General features: G+C 34.8%; 1 protein-coding gene across 2 annotated transcripts in view; it reads left to right on the top strand.

Annotated features, from left to right (window-relative positions):
• The window catches only part of LOC134256517 (gamma-tubulin complex component 4-like), a 47323-nt gene extending 41880 nt beyond the window's left edge, over positions 1 to 5443 (top strand). For both annotated transcript variants that reach the window (XM_062739169.1, XM_062739168.1), the window contains exons 15-16: positions 383 to 522; positions 5292 to 5443. In XM_062739169.1, coding sequence (XP_062595153.1) covers positions 383 to 522; positions 5292 to 5298 — 147 coding nt within the window. In that variant the 3' untranslated portion in view covers positions 5299 to 5443. The remainder of the gene's footprint in view (positions 1 to 382; positions 523 to 5291) is intronic.
• Positions 5444 to 21203: the final 15760 nt, after the last annotated feature.

Raw genomic sequence — 21203 nt, 5'->3', positions numbered from 1 at the left:
TCTGAATCGACATGTTCTGGGGTTTTTTTTTTTGCCAGTTCATACATTTTTAAAGTCTATGCAATTTTGCAACATCAAAGTATTTACATGTGTATAGAAATAAAAAAAAAACCCACCTTTTTTACAAATCCTCATTAAACAGGACTGATGTGACACAGATGAACATTGTGTTCCCTGAACTTCTAGTCCAGATAGATGATCAGGCTAAAAAATTTTGGAGCAATTGTATTATCACTTACATTTTGCCTTGGGGTGACAAAATTTGCATTGATAATGCATCTAGGGATACACACTACTAAAACAGACTGCTTTACATATAGAAAGCACATGTTTGTAATCTTTGATTGCCTTTTGTTTAAAGTATTCAATATTTCCTTTCTAGAATTTTCAGCGACAGTCTAATCTACTGTTTACAGTCCTGTCCAGTGTCAGAAGTCATAATTCTAGCCCCCATCTGGCACAACTACTGTTACGACTAGACTACAACCATTACTTCTCTATAGCAGGAGGCCAGCTCGGAAGGTAAGACTAGCCTACAACCATTACTTCTCTATAGCAGGAGGCCAGCTCGGAAGGTAAGACTAGAATACAACCATTACTTCTCTATAGCAGGAGGCCAGCTCAGAAGGTAAGACTAGACTACAACCATTCTCTATAGCTGGCGGCCAGCTCGGAAGGTAAGACTAGCCTACAACCATTATTTCTCTATAGCAGGAGGCCAGCTCTGAAGGTAAGACTAGACTACAACCATTACTTCTCTATAGCAGGAGGCCAGCTCGGAAGGTAAGACTAGACTACAACCATTCTCTATAGCTGGCGGCCAGCTCGGAAGATAAGAGTAGACTACAACCATTACTTCTCTATAGCAGGAGGCCAGCTTGGAAGGTAAGACTAGACTACAACCACTACTTCTCTATGGCAGGAAGCCAGCTCGGAAGGTAAGACTAGACTACAACTATTACTTCTCTATAGCAGGAGGCCAGCTCAGAAGGTAAGACTAGACTACAACCAATCTCTATAGCTGGCGGCCAGCTCGGAAGGTAAGACTAGCCTACAACCATTATTTCTCTATAGCAGGAGGCCAGCTCTGAAGGTAAGACTAGACTACAACCATTACTTCTCTATAGCAGGAGGCCAGCTCGGAAGGTAAGACTAGACTACAACCATTCTCTATAGCTGGCGGCCAGCTCGGAAGGTAAGACTAGACTACAACCATTACTTCTCTATAGCAGGAGGCCAGCTCGGAAGGTAAGACTAGACTACAACCATTCTCTATAGCAGGAGGCCAGCTCGGAAGGTAAGACTAGACTACAACCGTTACTTCTGTATGGCAGGAGGCCCGTTCGGAAGGTAAGACTAGACTACAACCATTATTTCTCTATAGCAGGAGGCCAGCTCGGAAGGTAATACTAGACTACAACCATTACTTCTCTATAGCAGGAGGCCAGCTAGGAATGTAAGACTAGACTAAACATTGAGTCAAATGCTGACTGATGTTTTTCATACTAATTGTTACAACCATTACTTCTCTATAGCAGGAGGCCAGCTCGGAAGGTAAGACTAGCCTACAACCATTTTCTATAGGAGGCCAGCTCGGAAGCTAAGAATCTCTGAAACATGTCATGGTTTCAAAGAAAAAGATCCGATAAGCTGTCCTGTTACAAAGCATAGTTAAAAATAAGCTATTTTATTAAAAGCATAGGCTGGAAGTTATTTGGAGTCTAGCTTGGGTGATGAGCTTTTTCTCTGTTCACAATTTTTGTTCCAATGGCCTTTTGAGCTTGAATACTGTTCCAAATGACATTGAAGATGAGTTTTTCTTTTAGTTCAGATTTGGAAATCCTCTTAAGGTCAAGATCTAGTAAATAACTTTAGACTAATTTTTTGGTGCTAGATCCATTATGACGTCATAATCAATTTCAACTTTCTTTTTCCCGTACTTTACGGCTTAAGCAGATTTATGCAGAAAAAAGGTATTTTCATGACATTCAATTTGAAATCATATGAAAAGTAAACCGGATACCTATATTAAATTTGATATTGATTTAAAGGAGAGGCCACTAACATACTAATTACTGTTTTCTGAGAGACTGTAGGCAATCTGGATACATTTCCTCTGTCGAATATGAAAAAAAATCCAATATTCATGACTAGTTTTCTTAATTTTTCATTGAAAAAAAACAGCTTAAAATACAGTTTTTAATCTTGTTCACCTACAAATTATGCCCCGAAACACCTTATTTGACCAAACTATAGTTGTAAAGCATCAATAAAGGAATTTATTTCACAAATTTGATAAATCTGTAGGCACATTTCATTTACTAGATCTTGACCTTAAGCATTTCATGATTGGAAAGTACCTTTTAAGTTTCCTTGATACAATACTGGTTAAGAGGACTTTGGAAAATACAAACAGGATGAAATGAAGGAAAAAAATTCTATGAGAGTCATCCTTCATAAAATCTTTTTATGTGGGTAATATCACAAAAACAAGGCAGGTTTTACTTTGTTTATCTCGATCATTACACATTTTGATGATTTAAAAAAAAAAAAACCAACACACTGTGTAGTTTTTGATAATATTATTTTATACCAATATGATAAAATAAAAGCAAAGGTTTGTGCTAAAGACAAAATGGCCCTGTCACCTTTTCACTGTCACCTTATATCAAATTCCCAACATTTAAGTAAAAACAATGCTTTCGTTACTAATGAGATAATTCTCCGTACAGTAGCCTTAAAAGAGAACTGCTTTGTGATATTGCAAATTTCTTGAATTTTGAAGTACAGTTCACAATTTTAATTACACAATATTAATTAAAAACTTTTAAACAAACATTACTATTAATATGTAGTTGTAATTTTTGCTTTTAATGTTGTTTTTTAATCAAATATTTTGAAATTTTTTAGGTCACCTGAGTAAACTCAGGTGACCTATTGCTATCCGTTTTCGTCCGTCGTCGTCCGTCGTGTGTCGTGTGTTGTGTGTCGTGTGTCGTGTGTTAACATTTGAACATTTTCAGCTTCTTCTCTGCAACCACTGAACCAATTTCAACCAAATTTGGCACAAAGCATCTATGGGTGAAGGGGAACGAAAATTGTGAATTTTGGGGCCTGAGGGGTGGGGCCAAAACCACTAAAATTAATGCAATCTTTAAAAATCTTCTTCTTTACTCCTGGACATCAAGCAGTCAAATTATTTGCATGATTGTAATCAGCATTGAGTCCTCTACCAAAATTGTGAAATTCATGGCCCTGGGGTCAGGGGTTCTAGTGCTAGGGCGGGGCTAAATAAGTATATAGTGAAAATGCATTATTTCTTTGAAAATCTTCTTCTCTGCTTCTGGGTATTAAATAAACCAACTAAGTACATAGTTATGATGAGCAAGAGTGCCTCTACCAAAATTGTGAATTTTATGGCCCCAGGGTCAGGGGTTCTGGTGTTAGGGTGGGGCTCTATTGATTATATAGTAAAAATACATGATTTCTTTGAAAATCTTCTTCTCTGCCCCTGGGTGTTAAATAAACCAAGTAAGTAAATAATTATGATGAGCAAGAGTGCCTCTACCAAAATTGTGAATTTTATGGCCCCAGGGTCAAGGGTTCTGGTGTTGGGGGGGGGGGGCTCTATTGATTATATAGTGAAATAACATGAATTCTTTGAAAATCTTCTTCTCTGCTCCTAGGTATTAAATAAACTAACTAAGTGCATAGTTATGATGAGCAAGAGTGCCTCTATAAAAATTGTGAATTTTATGGCCCCAGCATCAATGGTTCTGGTGGGGGGGGGGGACTTTATTGTTTATAAAGTGAAAATACATGAATTCTTTGAAAATCTTCTTCTCTGCTCCTAGGTATTAAATAAACTAACTAAGTACATAGTTATGATAAGCAAGTGTTCCTCAACCAAGATTGTGAATTTTATGGCCCCAGGGTCAAGGGTTCTGGTGTGTGTGTGTGGGGGGGGGGGGCTCTATTGATTATATAGTGAAAATATGTGAATTCCTTGAAAATCTTCTTCTCTGCTCCTAGGTATTATATAAACTAACTAAGTGCATAGTTATGATGAGCAAGTGTGCCTCAACCAAAATTGTGAATTTAATGGCCCTATCATCAAGGGTTCTGGTGTTGGGGGGGGGGGGGGGGCTCTATTGATTATATAGTGAAATTACATGAATTCTTTGAAAATCTTCTTCTCTGCTCCTAGGTATTAAATAAATTAACTAAGTGCATAGTGATGATGAGCAAGAGTGCCTCAACCAAAATTGTGAATTTTATGGCCCCAGGGTCAAGGGTTATGGTGTTGGGGGGGCTCTATTGATCATATGGTGAAAATACATGATTTCTTTGAAAATCTTCTTCTCTGCTCCTAGGTATTAAATAAACTAACTAAGTGCATAGTTATGATGAGCAAGAGTGCCTCTACCAAAATTGTGAATTTTATGGCCCCGGCGTCAATGGTTCTGGTGGTGGGGGGGGGGTGGGCTTTATTGATTATATAGTGAAAATACATGAATTCTTTGAAAATCTTCTTCTCTGCTCCTAGGTATTAAATAAACTAAGTAAGTGCATAGTTATGATGAGCAAGAATGCCTCTTCTAAAATTATGAATTTCATTGCCCCAGGGTCTGGGGTTCTGGTGTTAGGGTGGGGCTCTATTGATTATATAGTGAAAATACATTGTACATTAAATCTTTGAAAATTTTCTTCTCTGTCTCTGGGTATGAAGCAGATGAACTACCTATATAGTTATGATGAACAAGGGCCCTAATCTTGCAGAATTGTGAATTTCAAGGCCCCAGGGTCAGGGGTGGGGGGGGGATGGGGGGGGGACTCTACTTATATACTGAAAATGAATTAATTGTTTGAAATCTGGTCCTTTGTATTTATAAAACATTTATTTACTTTTTGATAGGCAATTTTAAGGGTGCCTTTTAAAAATTTGTGCAACCTAGGGTCAGGGGTTTATGTGAGAGTGTTAGGGGCACTACTGATTATTGATTAATATTACTGATTAGTTGGAGTGCATTTTTGTTCCCCTACCCTGCTTATGGGTATTCAGTAACCAAGCTAAGCAACTGCTAAGTTTATTGTTATGATGATCAATGGTGCCCTTTCAAAATTGTGAATGCCATATAGCATCTGGCTTAAAACATGAATCAAATTCAATACACTGTAACTGGAAAGTTGTTGCATAATGCTCAGGTGACCTATAAGGCCCGTGGGCCTCTTGTTTTTTGAAATATTGCTTGTTTTGGAAGAAATTTTCATAATTATTTCTTTCTTTTCAGTTACTGATGGAAACTTACCAGTTGTAAGATGGATGAACATTACTTCACTGAAGAGAATCTGAATGTAGACATTATCAGTACCGGTACTTGTTGTAAAGGTCTTAAGTTGTTGTTATTTATTAATTCTATTATTAATAAACCTTATTAAAGATGCTCAGTGTTCAATTTTAACTTAATTTGCTCTGCTGTATAGAAAAGAGGTCTTTTTATACCCCCCTTCAAAGAAGGGAGGGCATATTGCTTTGCTGCTGTCTGTCGGTATGTCGGTCTGTCGGTCCATTTAGTTTCCATTCATTTTCTTCACAACCATTGCACATACTGAACTGAAATTTGGTATACAGGTTTATCAGGTGAATATCTAGGTCAAATTTTGTTTTAGGTATGATCGCACCATGTTTGACAGAGTTATGCCCCTTGGACTTAGAAAAATTCCACTTATTTGCAGTTTCCGTTCATTTTCTTTTCAGAGGTTGCACATATTGAAATGAAATTTAGTATACAGATTTTTCAGCTGAATATCTAGGTCAGGTTCTGTTTTGGGTAGGATCGCACCATTTTTGTTAGAGTTATGCCCCTTGGACTTAGAAAAATTCCACTTACAGTGTATTTGCCGTTTCGGTTCATTTTCTTTGCAGAGGTTGCACATATTGAAATGAAATTTAGTATACAGATTTTTCAGCTAAATATCTAGGTCAAGTTCTGCTTTGGGTATGATCGCACCCTTTTTGTCAGAGATATGCCCCTTGGACTTAGAAAAATTCCACTTATTTGCAGTTTCCGTTCATTTTCTTTGCAGAGGTTGCACATATTGAAATGAAATTTAGTATACAGATTTTTCAGCTGAATTTCTAGGTCAAGTTCTGTGTTGGGTAAGATTGCACCATTGTAGACAGAGTTATGCCCTTTTGGAATTAGAAAAAATTCAATTTGGGGGGAGGAGGGCATAAGTGTTTTACAAACATCTCTTGTTATTTCATTAATTCTGTCTTTTCGGGAGAGTTTTTTTTTGTGTGGATAAACTTAATGTTTATAACGAATTACGCTTATAACAAAGTAAAAACGTCCTTCCCTGGCACTTTTTTGAACATTGTAAGTGTGTTTTACTGTATTTTAATTTTTTCTGACTAAAACAGAAGGATGTCCTTTGTGTGTCATCTGTAAACTTTTCACATTTTCACTTTCTCCAGAATCAAACTTATCATAAAGCATCCCAGGGTGAAGGGGATTCATTGTCTTTAAAATAAACAACCATCTCTACTTTTAAGGGAAGAGGAATAAAGTACGGTAAAATTCGTTGAGTACCAACACGGATATTGTGAATTCACGGATGTAGCGAAGTCATCTTGGATCCTCAGCTATAAAAATTTAATGAATTTCTTATACGCTTACAATGAATTACGGATATAGCGAAGTAATTTCATATGTCCCAGCGACTTCGTTATAACCGAGTTTTACTGTATAGACATATTTTTATTGTGAGGTCCTAAAAAAAGTCTGAAAGACCTTGTGAGATCAAACTCTGAAAGTGTTCATATACACTAGACAAAATTGCTAACGCACCACCTAAGAGAATTAATATTTTACTTTTTAAAACCTTTTAATGATGTATTTGATATATGAATATTTCCATTTCTAATTTTTTTCTCTGTGATATCTCTTTGAAAGTTAGGGGGAGTTTATTTCTTGATGATTCTGCCGGAATGTAAATTAGGCAGGTCGATAGGTCAGGAGTTAAGGAGGCCTAATACGCATGTAAATCTCGTGCTGCTGCCTTTGTGTTTGACGTCAGTGGGCGAGGACTATTGAAATTGACATGGAAGTCCTCATGTAATTTAAATCTATTAATCTACATTTTTAAAGTCTAAATCTACAATTTTATTTCACAATGAAATGGAAATATAAGGAATCACTGTCTAGTTAGTGTAGTATGCCAGGGACATCAACGATAGTGGGAAATATGGGATAATTTATGCATAATGGGCAATTATGCAAATTATCCCATGTTTCGCACTATCGATGATGCCCTGGCATACTACACTAACTAGACAGTGATTCCTTAAATATGTTACTTCAATACAAAATAAGGCATACATGTATTAATATCAAACCTTATAAAAACTTCTAATCAATGTTTACTGAAGCGTGACCAATTCATAGAAAAAATTAAGATTGTGTCTATTCCATTTCCGAAGAAAAACATTTCAATTTTTTCTTTGCATTTGTGTTCTTTATATTTGTACTAATTGAAAACTCAGAAAAAAAGTTACACCGTATGCGGGGTCTGACGCAAGAAGAGCGTGCTAAAGCAGATAGTATGGCGTCTGCAGGAGGGGGGGGGTACATTTAGAGAAATCTGTAAAAAATGAAAACAATAAAAAGCTTATGAATTCCACTCATGAAAAATTGTTGCGAATACATTAACGAACATAAAAATGTGTACTATAGATAGCCACAGCATTAAGTTAGGAGCATACAATCAGTTGAAAATTGTTCTATAAAACCACAGGAGTCTGAAGTTTTTATCGTCAAAAAAAAGAAAAAAAAAATCTGAAAAAAAAATTTCCAACCCTCAACAAAAAAGTTTGAGGGTTGGAATTTTTTTTCCGGATTTTTTTTTTTTTTTTTTTTTTTTTTGACGAATAAAACTTCAGACTCCTATTATAAAACTAGGTCAACCGGAAGTTGAGTGGAGTTGGTATGGACACTAGGGCACCGGATGGTTCCTTGGCGATATGAGAGTCAATGACTGTGTTGTTTGATTTTTAACAGGGGGCTACTCCTGTGGCAACCTCACAGACCACCTATAGTGATCAAGAATTTCATATCTGGGCAAAAATGGTGAGCACTGCACAGTGGAAATTGGTTTTCGGATAAGAAGGGTCTTTTCATGATACCAACACATTTTTCAATCCTACTGTTTTGGAAATAATGGCATATTTTATACACTATTACCGATCCAGCAAATGTTCAGTTCACAAATAAGAATTAACAAGTTGCTGTCCTTTAAAAAAGGACTACAATACGTGGACCATTTGCATGTGTTTCGACGGAACCGAAATTTATTTAGAGAATGTGGATTCGTTTACATTTCCACTATGACCTACCTACTTTGACTGATTGTACATTCATAGCAAAATTATTAATTTTGGGATTAGCCTATAGTTTTCTTATTTAAAAAAAAGTCGGGCTATTTTGAAAGATGTAACCCATATCGGCTTAGACTTGATATCTGTTCTGGACTTATACGGAAGAAATCTATCATTGGAAAATAGATCTGATGGCACACCTCTAGCATATAGATATGTAGTATGTAGATTTTTAAATTTTCGACCCCCCCCCCATCCCCACACAGAAAACCGTTTCTACAGGCATCTATCAAGCTATTATTTTGGATTAATGTGTATCAAATTATTTTGCGAGTCTTGATGCACAAAACTAATGCCGATTTTAAAAGCTAGAACTAGTTGTATGAAGTTTTCAAATTAAGTTATCTACGAGTATTATACATGTATATACTGCACTCATGAGAGAAATTCGGATCCGCTAATAAATATATAAATACTATAAATTATGCAAAGTTAAAAGCAAGATTTGCCAATGAAATGGCATATTCTAATTCGACTAGGGCGAATTATTCTAGGAGCAAGTTGTCTTAGGAGCAAACTCTCTAGCATTCTCGCGCATGCCTACCCTGACTTTTGCCCAGGGCATCCGGTTTAACCTCGCTTATATATTTACTGCGTGGACCTCAGGGTCCACGCAAAAGTGGTGCGTTAGCAATTTTGTCTAGTGTATAGTATGTATCCAGAAACTGGTACATATCAAGAACCACGGCTCAGAAGTCTCAAAACCATTTCACTGATATCATCAGTAATTCAACAAATGTTAATTAATCTTGTTAATTGGCATTTTATTGCACCCCCTTCCCCCTTTCCATTGCATGTACAACAAGAGGCCCAGCGGCCATATCGCTCACCTGAGCACATCAGCTAGGAAAAAGCACATTAATCAGATCAGAACTGAAAAGTTACTGGGGGGGGGGGTCAGGAGGGGGCTTGAATTCTAATACTACTTGAGAATGCCTCCATATCAATACTGCATATAACTTCTTGAGAAAAAGATTTTTATAGATTTCTTTTAGCATTTTGTTTGTATATATCACTTTGTAATAAATTGAATTTGACTCCCCATTGCCTCCCTCCCTACCCCAAAGGGTACTCATGATTTGAACAAATTTAAATATTCAATGCATGAGGATGCTTACATGTCAATATGACTATACGTAGCTTTTCTGTTATTGGGATTTTTCCCTTTATTTTCCTATGTAAAACTTTGATTCACCATTGAGACCCTTCTTTACCCTTGGAGGTTATGATTCGAACAAATTTAATTCTACACTATCTGAGGATGCTTCCATATAGATTACACTATCCATGGCTTTGCTATTGCCATTCTATAGAAAAGGATTTTTAAAAATATGTTTCAATGTAAAACTTGGACCCCCATTTTGGAACCACCCTATCCCTAGGGGTTATGGTTTGAACAAACTAAAATCTACAGTACCTGAGGATGCTTCCATATGAATATCATTAATGATGGCTTTGCAGTACTTGAGAAGAATTTTTTTTAAAGATTTCCCTATATATTCCTATGTAAAACTTTAATCAGCCATTGTGGGCCTACCCTACCCCCGGGGGTCATGATTTAAACAAACTTGAATGTACACTTCCTGACGATGATTCAACATGAGTTTCATCTTTCCTGTTCCTATTGATCTTCAGAAGAAGATTATAAAGATTTTTCCTATATATTCCTATGTAAAACTTTGATCGACCATTGTGACCCCACGCTACCCCCAGGGTCATGATTTGAACAAACTTGAATTTACACTACCTGAGGATGATTCAACATGAGTTTCAACTTTCCTGGCCCAGTGGTTCTTGAGAAGAAGATTTTTTAAAAAATGCCATTAATTTTTCACTAATTCATAATTGTCTCCCCTTGGAAGAGGGCGTGGCCCTTCATTTGATCAAACTTAAATCCCCTTTACCCAAGGATACTTTGTAGCAAGTTTGATTGAAATTGGTCCAGTGGTTCTTGAGAAGAAGATGAAAATGTGAAAAGTTTACAACAACGCCAACGACCACGACGACAGACAACAGACAAATTTTGATCAGAAAAGCTCACTTGAACCTTTGGCTCAGGTGAGCTAAAAAGGTGATCACAATTTGAACACAACTAAAGTATAGTATTAACAATTTATTGTTAAAAAGATATTTATTATTTTTTCTTCACATCCTTGGAATTTCAAATATTGAAAACTTGCATGTCAATACATGTATTGGCATTCTTGTCACTAGATTCACGTAGTTCTACTTTTGTAGAAAAAATCAAATCAAATCTGTTATGACCTAAAGGATAGGAATACCTCAAACCAATTTGTTATTTTCCTTTTATTACATACAATGGTCCTAAAATGATAGACTTTTACTGTAGTGATGTTCCTCGCAATATTTATGTGAAACTGTCACAATGTTATCCCAAAAACATTGCAGGAAGGTGCACTGTATTCCCCCCAAATGTTTAAAAGCAGGTTCCAGCAATTTATCTTCTCAAAAACATTATCCTGAAAATACCGTTAATTACATCAGAATTTTAACAAAAATGTTGATGGGTTCATGTTTCTGCTATGTCATGCTCAATGTTGTAATAATACTAAACATTTTTCTTAGATCCAGTGCTTACGTAAAAGCCGGAACTTTTACTGTGTCAGGTAAAACATCTAATTGACTTACAGTGTTGTAAGGGAATTAACATGCAAATTACTTATGATTATATAACTGAAGTATTGTTGATAATAATCCCATGATGATGATGCAGTCCTTAATTTTGATTGAACCTTTGTCCCATCAGCGACTGTATTTATCAATTTATACTTTCAATAATGAAGTTTTGCATGCTCCTAATAAAATCTAATGAAATATGTACATCCAGGCTTCCGATAAATAAAGCATTAAAGTTTGTATATTTCAATTGTACGTGTCATTTACATGGCTTTCGTATCACTAAAGACTTCATTGTTAGTTCATTGAGCATATTTTTTCTCCTTTTTTCTCTCATACCAGTAATACTGATTTAATTATACACGTACAACTATTCGACATCAGGATGAAAGATCTTTTGGGACCATTTTCTTTCTGGAAGCCATTCCTATTTCACTGTATGGTGTAGTGGAAACTTCTACCAGAGGAGAAACTGAAAGACTCTTTTCTTATTATTGGCGTTTAAATTTCGTCTTTATGAAAAAATAACCCTAAATGAAATATAGATCGCTTTAAATATAGTTGCTACGCTCTTTTAATTCGTGACATCTAAACACACCCGTGGGAATTATAGCTCTGTACCAGATTATGATTTACTGAATTGCAACAGCAACACAAAAGAACGACAAAATCTAAATGTTCTCAGTGAGTCAAACTTGATTGTTAATTTAAGCAATCATTGAGGATTGCACGGACGAGTACTAATTAATATTGGCTCCAATATCGATGGGTCCTGACTCATAAGATTTGTGTCCTGATGCAAACCAACACCTGTCATAATTTTCTTCAACATGATTCATCGGGGCCTATAATCTAAAAGAAGCATTGTAAAGTTTTCCGATATCCTAAATGCAGTCAAATAATGCAGAAACAAAGAGTTTCCACGGCAAATTTATCCTTCCCTCCTGCAGCAAAATTTAGATCATTCCGGAGACACCCTTCTTTTTCTGCTTGTCACATCAACCATTCCGATATTGGATCCACGTCTTCACTGAAAAAAGTTGATTAAAAACTTTGACATTTTGCAACGGTATCTGGGACTTTGGAGAAGACTAATTAGAAATTTTTAGTGATCAACTAACACGATTTTGCTCTTAACATGTTATTCCGCATCAACAAAGTCTTGAAGTTAAATGATGCATATACCTGCAGAGCCTTTGACTATAATTATTTTCCTGTTGCACTTTGACGTTATTGAAGAAATTAATAGGATATTTGCAGTAATGCAGTGAAATGCAATGTATCGCTATTGGTTAAAATCTCCTCGAGTAGGTCAAAAATGAAAACGTTTCATCATGATGATCATATAGTAAAATTTTAAAATCAATGATCAAGTTGAACTTGAAGACGTTAGTTTTATTTTGATACATTTATTTTATGGTCATGGTTCCTGATATTTACAGAATTTAGATCTGGAGAACAGAGTGATTTTTAGCCGGACTCGTAAAGCATGAGCCGGTGTAACGTTGAATATTGACCCCAGTTGAAAATTGACCCGGGGTTCATTTTTCAACGTTGAATATTGAACCAGGGGTGTTTTTTCAACGTTGAAAATTGAGACCAAAAGTCGTTGAATTTATACCCGTGGTCATTTTTCAACAGCTTGAATTTTTTTTTCTAATCGCCGATGACTTCAACGAGTTGAAAATAGACCCTGTTGAATATTGACCCCACCTAAGAGTTTGAACATTTTTTGAACTTGGAAGTTGTTTTACGGGATATATCAGTATCTCTATAATTATATTTCGGGTTCAATTTTTTCCCTTTTCAAGAAAAATAGAAATAAACCTATCATCCCGTGTATATATGTACATTTTTATACACGATTTCAGTTATCTTCAAGCATGACAACTTTATTTTTGACAATATTTTCTAAAATCCCCATCCATAAATAACTACATGTACAAAACCATGAGTAGGGCATCAAACAAAAATTCTGGGAATCTGGTAACTAGAAAGTGAGCCGTATATATAAATATTAAGGTTTCGTCAAAGGTCAACATGTCTAAAAAATTATTTTTACAATAGCTCCAAAACTTTGTGTGGTATAAAGTCAAAACGTTTACAGTTTATAAATATATCATTGATTAATAGATAGAAAGTATCACTTGATAACAAATATTTTTTAAAAGATATTTAATTTTTTGAGAAAATTTTTATCAGAAAATGTGCATATTTAAAGAAAAATGCACCTGCTTGATTTTTTCTTCTTTTTTGTGAAAACCATCATTGCAGAAATAATATATGTTTATCATTGAAGGGCAAGTTGGACGTGAATGGTCTCTGAAAGGCTGTTATTGAAAGCATGACATGCATAAAGTCAAGACCCCTATAGAATCCGCCATTTGCAATGTACTTTCACTTTCAAGTCTTAACATTTGGAAAAAATAAACGGAAAACAGCTTTCCAGAGGCTATCCAAGTCCAACTTGCCCTTCATTGATAAACATATTTTGTTTATGCAATAATGGTTTTCACTCTGAGCGCGGAATTAATTAGGTGTATTTTTTGAAAATATATGCATTTTTAAGAAGAATTTTTCTCAATTAATATTTTTTCCAAGTATGTTTTTTATCAAGTGATACTTTCTATCTGTTAATCAATAAAAAACTTTATAAACTGGAAAAGTTTTAACTTTTTATCTCACATAGTTTTGGAGCTATTGTAAAAATAAATTTTTGGACATTTTGACCTTTGACGAAACCTTAAAGTGATCATGTGGGCAGAATCCCATCTAGTCAAATTCAGTATAAAAATTAACAAAATCAAAAGCATAAAAATTAGAATGAAACACATCGGTCAAAATGAATCCAATGACAGGTTATAATTGTGAAAAGAACAATATAGCAACCATTACATGTAAGTAATGCTGACTTTAAACAAGGTTGGTGAAATCCTTGTAACAAACTTATCTGTCAGTAGCCTGTCTCGGCCTAAAAATCGATCGTTTTCGGAGCATAACCTTGAGAATGAGAACTAGAGTAAGAATCTGAGATGGACTAGAATCTGCACTTCCCATCATCTTTTTTATCAACATTTTAAAAAAGGCCATCTTTGCAACATCTTTTGATCTAAACAACTAAAAAGCGCATTCCTCTTCAAAGAAACAGAGAGAGAGAGAGAGAGGGAGAGAGAGAGATCCTAAAGTTTTTTTCGGAGGCGGGGGTATGGTGTAAAAACCTCTGAAATATTGTGACAAAAAAACATAAACAAAATAAATAAACGAAATGCAATAAACATACAAGCAAACAAACAAGAGGCCTATGGGCCTTATCGGTCACCTGAGCATCATGCAACAACTTTCAAATGATTAAATTTGGTTCATGTTTTAAACTAGATGCTATGGCATTCATAATTTTGAAAGAGGCACCATTGCTAATCATAACAGTAACTATACACTTAGCAATTGCTTAGTTTGTTTATTTGATCCAATAGGCAGGGTAGGGGAACAAAAAAGCATTTCGACTAATCAGTAATATTCAGCAATAATCAGTAGTGCCCCCACCACACATGAACCCCTGAACCTTAGGCCTAGATCCACACATTGCACAATTTTGAAAAGACATCCTTGCTTTTCAAAAATATGCCATTAATACCAAGGAGCAGATTTCAAACAATTCATTCATTTTCAGCATATAAGTACAGCCCCCCCCCCCCTCTATGGCACCCCTGACCCTGGGGCCTTGCAATTCACAATTCTGGAAGATTAGGGCCCTTGCTTATCATAACTATATAGGTAGTTCATCTGCTTAATACTCAGGAGCAGAGAAGAAAATTTTCAAAGATTTAATGTATTTTCACTATATAATCAATAGAGGACCGCCCTAACAATGCTTATTCAATCATGCAAACAGTTTGACTGCTTGATGTCCAGGAGTAAAGAAGAAGATTTTTAAAGCTTGCATTAATTTTAGTGGTTTTGGCCCCACCCTCAGGCCCCAGGGGGGGGGCAGGGATCATGATATTTACAATTTTTGTTTCCCTTCACCCATAGACGCTTTGTGCCAAATTTGGTTGAAATTGGTTCAGTGGTTGCAGAGAAGAAGTTGAAAATGTTAAAATGTTAACGCACGACGACGGACGAAAACGGATACCATAGGTCACCTGAGTTTACTCAGGTGACCTAAAAATGGAAAGGGAAACTAGCCAATGTTAATAGGATGGAAGGGCCGCTTCAAAAATTCCTCACAAACTATTCTGTGTTTCCCCGATTCGGGGGGAGGGGGTCAATGTTTTATTTTGGCTACTTTATTACAAATATTAAATAACGCTGAAAGTTAGGGTTGTTTATCTAAGGCAAACCTTTTTTGATTTAAAAAAACTACAAAAATGAAGAAAACAGCCCAGTACAAATACAAAAAAAAAAACATTCTTCAAATATATATGGTACTAATCCCAAAAAGGGGAGATTACCCCCCTCCCCTTTTACATCCTCTACTTAACAAAATAAATATGTATTAATTGTGAGGTTCGTTCTCACTGTTTGATTAACTGTGCGAAAAAGATCACTAAACCTTTTATTTTGAAAAAATTCGTCTTTCAAGTTGGACATTATAAGTTATAAATGTTGTGCATAACTAAATAAGCACGTGCATTATGCGTTAAACTCTCACCATTTTCCAAATACTAATATTAGGAATTTTAAACTTAAAATAAATGAAGTGTTGTTAGCAAAAAAAAATTACAAATAAACAAATTTTTTAACTAAATTGTATATAGTTTAACTATATTTACTAATATTCAGGATTTACATATACAAATGTACTTCTTTTTAGATAAATATTACACGAAATATTGCAATATTAAGCTTTATGTAACTTTGAAATCTAAGAAATTTTTCTGAATTACAGAATTAAGTGTGCATTGATTACATTTGTGTCGGAAGCAAATTGAAAGTGCATGAGGAGGGGCTAATTGAAAAAGAAAGAAAAATTCAAACCTGAAAAAAATTGACAAGAAAAAAAAATGTCCATTGTCCAAACTAGTAGTCCAAACCCGAAAATCCTATTGGGGGGTTGGATCCAATACCTTTTTTGTTTAAACACTACAACTTACTCTTCTTTTTTTACTACACGTGCCTGTTGAAAGCAGGGGGAAACTAACCCAATTTCAAATTGTTAAATGCCTATATTATGTCTATCTTTGCAAAAAAAAGGGTAAGCATCCCTGACCCCCTCTCCCGTTCCCGACGCCAATGAATTAAATCATAGTTGTGAAAACTAAGTCATAAATATGTTTTTAAGCTGTTGAATTTTGAACCGGTTTCATGATCAAAATTCCACGACCCGGCTCAGTTTTCAACGGACAAGGGTCTAAATTCAACACCTTTGGTCTCACTATTCAACGTTGAAAAATGACCCTCGGGTCAATTTTCAACCCGGGTCAAAATTCAACGTTACACCGGCTTTTGTCATGGTATTCACGGATGTGCTGCTCCCTCACCATGCACCAACTATTAAAACTTAAAATTTTAGCTCACGTAGACAGAGTCGATGAGCTTATGCTAAAACCCGTGTTGGCGTTCATGTCTGCGTCCAGGTTTAAGTTTTAGGATCAAGTCTATTCTCAAGTAACTACATTTATAAACCATTCATGAACCAAATGCATAGACGACGTATCTAGCGGCGGACTCTACGGGCCTGAGGGCCATAAAACTTAGACGAGCTCACTTTTGATCTCAGTCTCACTTTTTCTGCAGGAATATATAGTGGAAAAGTGAGACTGAGATCAAAAATGAGCTCGTCTAAGTTTTATGGCCCCCAGGCCAGGCCTTTTTTGGATTCTGGATCTGACCTACATTTTTCAGATCAAAGTTTTGGAATAGGTCCATTCCCAAGTAGTAACTTTTAACCTTCACTCTACCAAACTTGCTTCGGACTCTGGATTTGACAACATTTTCCAGATAAGCGACCAGGTTAAAGTATTTGGGATGGACCCTTCCAGTCTTCGGATGTTGAAACACAAACGTTTAAAATGTAAATGAGAATGATTTTTTAAATCCTGAAATAAATTAGAAAAATTTCAATGTGTTACAAATGCTAATTGATTTTACTAAGAGAAACTGTTCAATGACAAGAACAAATTTTGTCATTAAACTATGATGTCGTGGGTATTCTTTAAAGGGAATGATAGAGTACTTAGTACGTGCTTTGATGTGTTTATGTGATTTTTCAGTCATTAACGAGCCACCAGAGCAACATTCGGTTTCACAAACTATTCTATCATCTGTGTAATGGGAATCGTTTTAAATCAGTATCATCGCTACTTCAGTAATTAGTCTGTGCTAATATTCTATCCTGTTGCTCGGATTAATTTGATTTTAGCTTCTGCACACCATTCTGCTATGTTTGATGTACTTTGAATTTCAAACAAATGTTTACACAGTGTTACAAAGTCTTACAGATTCTGCTTATCAGCTCGTTAATCAAAACCTGTAAATATCGACATTCTGTCGCGCAGAGAACGTAAAAATACAAGTGATTTCGGAAAGATTATGCCAGACTCCACGTTATGTCAAAAACGACAGTATTTAGATATTAAATCATATTTTCGAAAATTTCCGAGAGCTTGTTATGGACTTTGGGTATTTCAATTAGCGACATATTCATGATCGACTGTAATCTAACCATGCTACATCTCATCATTATCATGATTGACCGTTTGATAAGAAGGTTGCTTTTCCTACAAGTTGTCTTTATGAGATTGGCTTTCTTTATGCAATATTACCACAGAAAGTCGAAACAAAATCAGCCAGCAGCACTCTCCCTTTGCTGTCCATGCGTCACAGTAAGATATCTAACACAATTTGATGTGACATAATCATTCTTTTCAACAAATCAAAAAGACGTTGAGATTTTTATTATACTTAACCCACCGCGAAGCTAACTGTTGTTTTCCTCTTAATCGTCAATTCCCCTTCAAATCGCCCTGGTACGATTTTCTTGTGATACACTTTTACGTACATTCCTCACCCCACAGAACTTATTGGGTAGTGAACCCTGTTACTCGTTTCTTCCTCCTGCCGTTCACACAACATTGTTAACCTGGTTACAATGCCGTGTAGGTTTCGTCTTCAAAGAGATTTCCATTACAGTTCGTCAACTCGGTTATGATCAAACGAGAATGTTTTAACGATTCAGATGATACATTTGTTTCCAAGATGTATATAAGAAATTAGTTGTTTGCTGTTGTTGGTAAAGCGTGATTTTTCACAAATCGAGCACACTTGCAATTGGTTGTATCACAATACTAGGATATGTAAAATTTTGCAATTATCTCGATCCATCCCGTAAAATTCGAAATTTATAACATGATTGTATTTAAATAGAATTGGCAAATATTGGTATTTTAGGTAACTGTTTCATCTGTTTGACCGAATTTCGTTCTGCCAATTTAACACACGGCAACACTATTTAAAATCTTATCCAATAATGTAAATGCACCCCCTACCAACACTCTGCCACAAAAATAAAATTTGTTGAAGTAGAGTTAAAATAAATACATATGTATTTGTTGCATTAAATTAATATTTCCAAATCTGTTTTGGTGCGATGTACAAAAAATAAATGTTTAGAAAGGCACCAGGGCGAAGAGGGTTGACAACTTATCCGAGGGGGGATTCTCCAATCTATAATTTCCTATTTCAATTTTCATTTTTATCAGTGGATAGTATCAATTATTTATCTTATTTGCATCAATAAAAGCTTCCAAAATGAAATTTTGTGGTGGTAAGATGGAGTTCAAAAATCTTTATTCATATTTTTTGCTCACGCAGTATTCCATAAGAAGGGTAATAATTCCATAGAGAGGTTAATGGATTTGGCAAAAGCATCAGGCAGTGTGACTAATTGTACTGACTGAAAAACAATAAACACCAACACTGATATCAGACACTAGATGTACACGATAAGAGGTGTCGCTGCGGCAGGGAGAGGTGTATAATAACTGTGATAAATGTTTGTTACTTCTGTACATCTTCATGTCTGGTACCTTTCTCTGGCATGACGGGGAAAGAAAGAAGGAGAGGGGTGTTTGATTTGTTTTTCTGGTTGTATAGATTATTTCCTTAGCTGATTTATTAATATTATTTTCATTTTGCAATGAAGATTTTGCTGATGTTTGTGAGACAAATTAATGTCTGTAATAAAATATTAGTGGGAAAATTCTACATATCATGTAGGCAGTTGAATATTGGTCTTTTTTTCTTCTTTATTTGGTTCATATAGTAAGCTTCCTTGTAAATCATTTCTAATATATTTTTCAGTACAATGATACGTGAGGATGCTCACTCCTCCATGGCACCTGATCCCACCTCTGGTGTTTTGAAAGTCTGTGTCCTATTTTGTATTGTTTTCTGGACTTTTGATCTTGAATACTGATTCGTTATCTCCATATATTTCATATAAAAATTTGAAAAATATCTATAATTGATTACTTTTTCACTGAAAATCTGAGGATGGAATTTCTAGGAGGCAACAAGAAGCTACAATCCTGGATGAAACGTGCGAAAAAAATCTCCAAGATGCTTTGGCAAAAAATATCAGAAAAATACAATTGATTTGTTTTATTGTATTTATAACCTGAGACGAAGACATTTAATCAAAATATAAATAATAGAGGGTTTAGAAGTTACAAAAATCAGACCATTGATGGTATGGTGACGTCATTTAGAGCCTTTGATCGTGCATCGAGGCCGAAAATAATGTCTGAAATACAATATAGAATGGATGTTTTTTATTGAATTAACAATCATGGAGATGACCTTCTTGGATCTTATCGTGATATGAGGTGACCATACAGAGTTTCCAACCGATTCTTATCTGGCAAGAGATCCAACGTCACATTATGCTGCCAACTGCAACAGTGTCATGGCTCGGAACTGGTCCAAAGCACAAACAAATCCGGAAGTAAAACAAAGAGATTGATTCAAAAATGTGTCCGATATTCAAAATGTACGTTAAATCATTAATTATCAGATTTTAAATGTTAATTGCTTAAAATTTTTTAATTAATCGAGCTACAGCTCCTAATATGTATGTGTTTTAGCTATAAAATACTTTCTTTCAATATTTCACGGAATATAACGATTGCAACATAGTTAGGCCTAATTCTTTAAAATTTAACTAGTTTATAAAATATGATAGTAATAACAGCTGACTTCTTAGTCCTCCTGAAGGTTTTCTGATTCCTCTCTGGTTTTTTACTATATATGAAATATTCAAAGTATATATTTGCTTCAATGTCTTTTATATTTAAAGTTTAAGTATTTTAAAGATAATATTTTTCTCTCTTTCTCATATATGTGCGATTTTAAATATAAATTATTATTAACTTTCTTTGAAGTCTAGCATTGGCTATATTTTGGGCGGAACAGCGGCGTATGAAAATGTTTTCTTTTCTATCTCCCATAATTACTAGAGAACAATGATTTTTAAACAAAGGCTTAAAAGTTTGTGTTTTTTTTAGTAACTGAAATTAATAATAAATTTAATATGGAATATCGGTTTAGATTACATGCGTTTCAAATAAATATGATTTTCCAAAACATCAGTCTTGTAAGCCTTTATAAGATACTGTGTCAATTTAAGAAAGAATTTGAGCAAAAAATTCAATAAAAAGTTTTTTTTCTTGTTAGACCAAAAGAATAACAATAATAATTAAAAGAAAATTTTTAAAAATATTGAAATAAATTCAATTTTTGAATTTTAATTTTGTATCTTTAAATGACTACTAAACTATATAAATTTTTTTTAAAAAATCAAATATGCAACGCATATAAAAATAACTAACGTTTTCTAAAAAGAAAAAAAAAAGAAGAAATATAGAAAAATTAAATTTAGGTTAGTCATAAACTATTTCGTTGAATTATTTATCTCAGTTTAGAGTATCTATTTAACACTTTATATTAGAATAAGCTTGTTATGCAAAGAAAGAAAAAAAAACGTTTAATCTTTTAGTCATAAACTATTTCGGTAAATTATTTATCTCAGTTTAGAGTATCTATTAGACACTGTATATTAGAATAAGCTTTTTATGCAGAGAAAGAAAAAGCATTTAATCTTTTGGAAAAGAAGTGGGCATCATATGATTGG

This window comes from Saccostrea cucullata, unplaced genomic scaffold (genome assembly GCF_032062105.1).
Source record: "Saccostrea cucullata isolate Sc308-1 unplaced genomic scaffold, CSIRO_AGI_Scuc_v1 ctg90, whole genome shotgun sequence".
In the NCBI taxonomy this organism is placed as follows: domain Eukaryota; kingdom Metazoa; phylum Mollusca; class Bivalvia; order Ostreida; family Ostreidae; genus Saccostrea; species Saccostrea cuccullata.
The sequence above is the reverse complement of the archived record's forward strand: the minus strand, read 5'-3'. Positions and strand labels throughout refer to the sequence as shown.